The sequence below is a fragment of the Tupaia chinensis genome, unplaced genomic scaffold, assembly GCF_000334495.1.
Source record: "Tupaia chinensis unplaced genomic scaffold, TupChi_1.0 Scaffold000407_4, whole genome shotgun sequence".
Taxonomy (NCBI): Eukaryota; Metazoa; Chordata; class Mammalia; order Scandentia; family Tupaiidae; genus Tupaia; species Tupaia belangeri.
Window position 1 is genome coordinate 3,088,770 of NW_006159912.1, and position 3,092 is coordinate 3,091,861.

Consider the following 3,092-nt stretch of genomic DNA (forward strand, 5'->3'; position numbering starts at 1 on the left):
CTTTCACCAAATGAAAAGAAGCGGATAAGGGCAGCTCCCCCAGCCTGTGGGAGGACTTTGCAGCCTCTTCTGGAAAGTGGGGTTCTAGTTGGTCTAGGAGGCAGGGCAGGGCAGAAGCGGCAACAGAATCAGTGCACAGAGGTGGTTCATCTTCAGAAAGTGGGCTGAGGAAGAGTTGGCTCGTTTCTCCAAGTGATTCCACCAACAGAGAGTATTTGTTTTCCTCCCTTGTGGGACATGGTTCCCCCCCAAAAAAACCCTTTGTGTTAAGTCCAAAGCAAAAAAAAGAAAACAACAAGAACACGGACTTTTGAGTTTAGTGTGAGAGACCCCAAAACACCTCTCCGGCCCCTGCTTTGTCTTTGTCTGTTTCATAGGTATATCAAGAAAGATTTACTTCTACAAACTGGACCCAGGTTCTTTGCTCTCTCTCAGCTTCCTTCAGCAGCCTGGTCTCTGTCCAGCACTTTTTCTCTCTTGAGGACAGACCTCTATTTTGGTTCCCGAGCAAGAGGGAGGGTCAGAGCAGTGAGGCTGTAAATATGTGTGGTTCTCCCCTCCCTTGCCGACCAAACTGCAGTGGTTTACTAAATATCCACATCCCGCCTGCGTGTGCTGCCTGCCCTACCTCTGGCAGACACGTCTTTCCCTGTGCCCTGGAAGTCAGCCAAGTGGGACCCCATCAAAGGAATGTGAGTTCCAGAGTCAAAGACTATAGTGGCAGCCTCATCCTCTGTCCTGCTCTACCTGTGTCTCCTGGCCTCTTGAGCTCAGCCATAAAGGTAGTATACAGAGACCAATGCACATGCTATGGCTTTTACAGGGCTCACTGGACAAACGCCTCTTTACAAAACCAGTCTACTCAGATTTTGCAGGCCTGCATAGCCAAGAGATGCCAGGGAAGCATTTCTAGAAGGCATTTGAAGAATAAAAAATATACTTCAGCCAGGAAGAGAAGGCCAATCTCAGGCCCTAAATCCTGAAAGAATTGTGCTGAAGCGATCATGAGCAGAATCCATCCTGTCGCCATTCATTCATTCAACAGATGTTTAATGAGTGGCTTCCACGTGCCAAGGCACTGGGGACACGAAAACGAACAAAACCATGCAGTTAAAAATGTCCTGCCCTCATAGAGCTTGTGATTGAGAATTAAAGTTCAAGCCATGCCAAGCTACTTTCATCTTACAGAAGACAGCAGCTACTTCCTGTGGGGTAGACTGGGGAGAAGGCAACTTTGTTTTCTTGTCAACCACCCTTGAGAACAAGGGGAGTGGAGTCAGTGTTCCAGGGCATTGGTGACACTAACGTTCTTTGTTGGGTTTGTGTTGTTTTGCAGGAGTGCGCTACAACCAGCAGGGAAACAGTGAGGTCACTTCCTCCTCAACAATCAGTCACCATGGCAATAGCGCCCTGGTGACCAGCCAGTCAGTTTTACAGCAGGTCTCCCCAGCCAGCCTGGACCCAGGCCACAATCTCCTCTCACCTGATGGTAAAATGGTGAGTACACCTGGGCCATTGTAGCTCTGGAGCTGATAAGATAAGAGGCAAAACAAACACAACTTCTCACAAGGCCTGGCTCAGACAATGAGCCATTGTAGCCCCACCAGGGAAAATGGGGGCTGTCCAGAGTTGGAGCGGAAAGTTCGAGCTGGTGACACAGCCTTTGGCCGGTAGAAGAGGTGCTCAGTTTGAACCGAGCCAGTAAATCTGACAGAGCTCTGCTCTCAGTTTATTGATTGAATGCCTCATAAAGGAGCAAGCCGGGTGGGACACTGTTTGTTTTGGGGCTGCCAATGACATTCGTGTTGATAAAATGCTCATTCATCCCTCCCCTTCAAGGCCTCCAGAGCTAGTTTTTTAACCCAGAGAGCACCTCACTTTAAGCAAGCCCCCACTTCCTCTTTGCCATCCCCTTGGGACCAGCAAGGAGAGTCATAACAAGTCAAGATTTGGTGGATGACAGGAGATGGGGAGAAGCTTCTGGAACAGGGGTTCTGAAGGACATTGGATGCCTTAACATAGAGCGCAAAGTGGCAAGTGAGGTGGGGTGATGCTTACAGAGCAAGAAACACTGACTTCGAAGTTACAATGACCTGGGTTCAAATCCCAGCTCCAGCACTGAATCACTATGTAGTTTTGGACAGGTTACTGAATACTTTAGGTCTCTTTTCCTCATATACAAAATGGGGGTGACAACAATAGGGCTTGGAGAGGATCAGTATGATAACCCATGTGGAGCACTCAGCAAAGTATATATTCAAAATATGGGAGTGTGGCTTTAGTGGTGAAGTTCATACTGATGTTATTCTCATTGAGTGAAATGCTCTCTCTCTGTAACCACAGCCCCACACCCAGACGCAAGGGAAGCTCTCTTGGTGAGGAGTAGACCACTTAGATTTGAACTTCTAAGGTTTGAGTGAGTCCTCTAGCACCACAAGTGCAGGGAGAGCTACTTATGAGAGAGCAGAAATGATGCTAGTGAGGGTAGGAAATGGAAAAGTCTATTCTTGGGCCATGCTCTGTGCTCTGAGGGGAGGGGAGAGAGGAGCCATGGGCTCCTGGCGTCAGCAGTGAAGGTGGGGCTGCAAACATTCCCTCAAGGTGTCTGACCCAGAGACAGTGGGGGCCAGCACTGGGGGAGGGCAACAGGGAACAGATTCCATTTTAGACCTTGACGTGTGTGGACTGTGTAGGCAACACAGACATGGTGAGTCACAGGTGGTTGAGTCCCGGCTCCTTGGGGGAAAACAAGTGTACTTCCTGAGGGGAGCACCGGCCCGGCCAACTCTAGTTTCAGGGGACCTGAGCTGCTCTCCCGGGTTGTGGTCTCTGCAAACAAAAATGAGAGGGCACACCCATGGGAGGTAGTTTGCAGCTCCTGGCCCTCTCCCATTCCTTAAGGAAGGTTCTTGCTTAGGAAGAACAACAGAAAAGTCTTTCTGATTTCTCAAGAGTCACACTGAGATCTGAAAGAGTTAGGGCGAAGGGTTGCCCAGGCTTCCCTGGAAAAGTGACTTCTCACTGGAGAAAACCTTCCAAGTCTCAGCACTTACTGCTTGTAGGTCCTGGGGTTTCCCTTGAAATCTCCCGCT

At 49.4% G+C, this 3,092-nt stretch overlaps 1 protein-coding gene across 5 annotated transcripts in view; it reads left to right on the top strand.

Moving 5' to 3' along the window:
- Nucleotides 1-3,092, top strand: part of HNF1B (HNF1 homeobox B) — a 63,145-nt gene that overhangs the window by 35,789 nt on the left and 24,264 nt on the right. For all 5 annotated transcript variants that reach the window (XM_006154425.3, XM_006154426.3, XM_006154427.3 and 2 more), the window contains exon 5: nucleotides 1,337-1,497. In XM_006154425.3, the coding sequence (XP_006154487.1) occupies nucleotides 1,337-1,497 (161 nt within the window). The remainder of the gene's footprint in view (nucleotides 1-1,336; nucleotides 1,498-3,092) is intronic.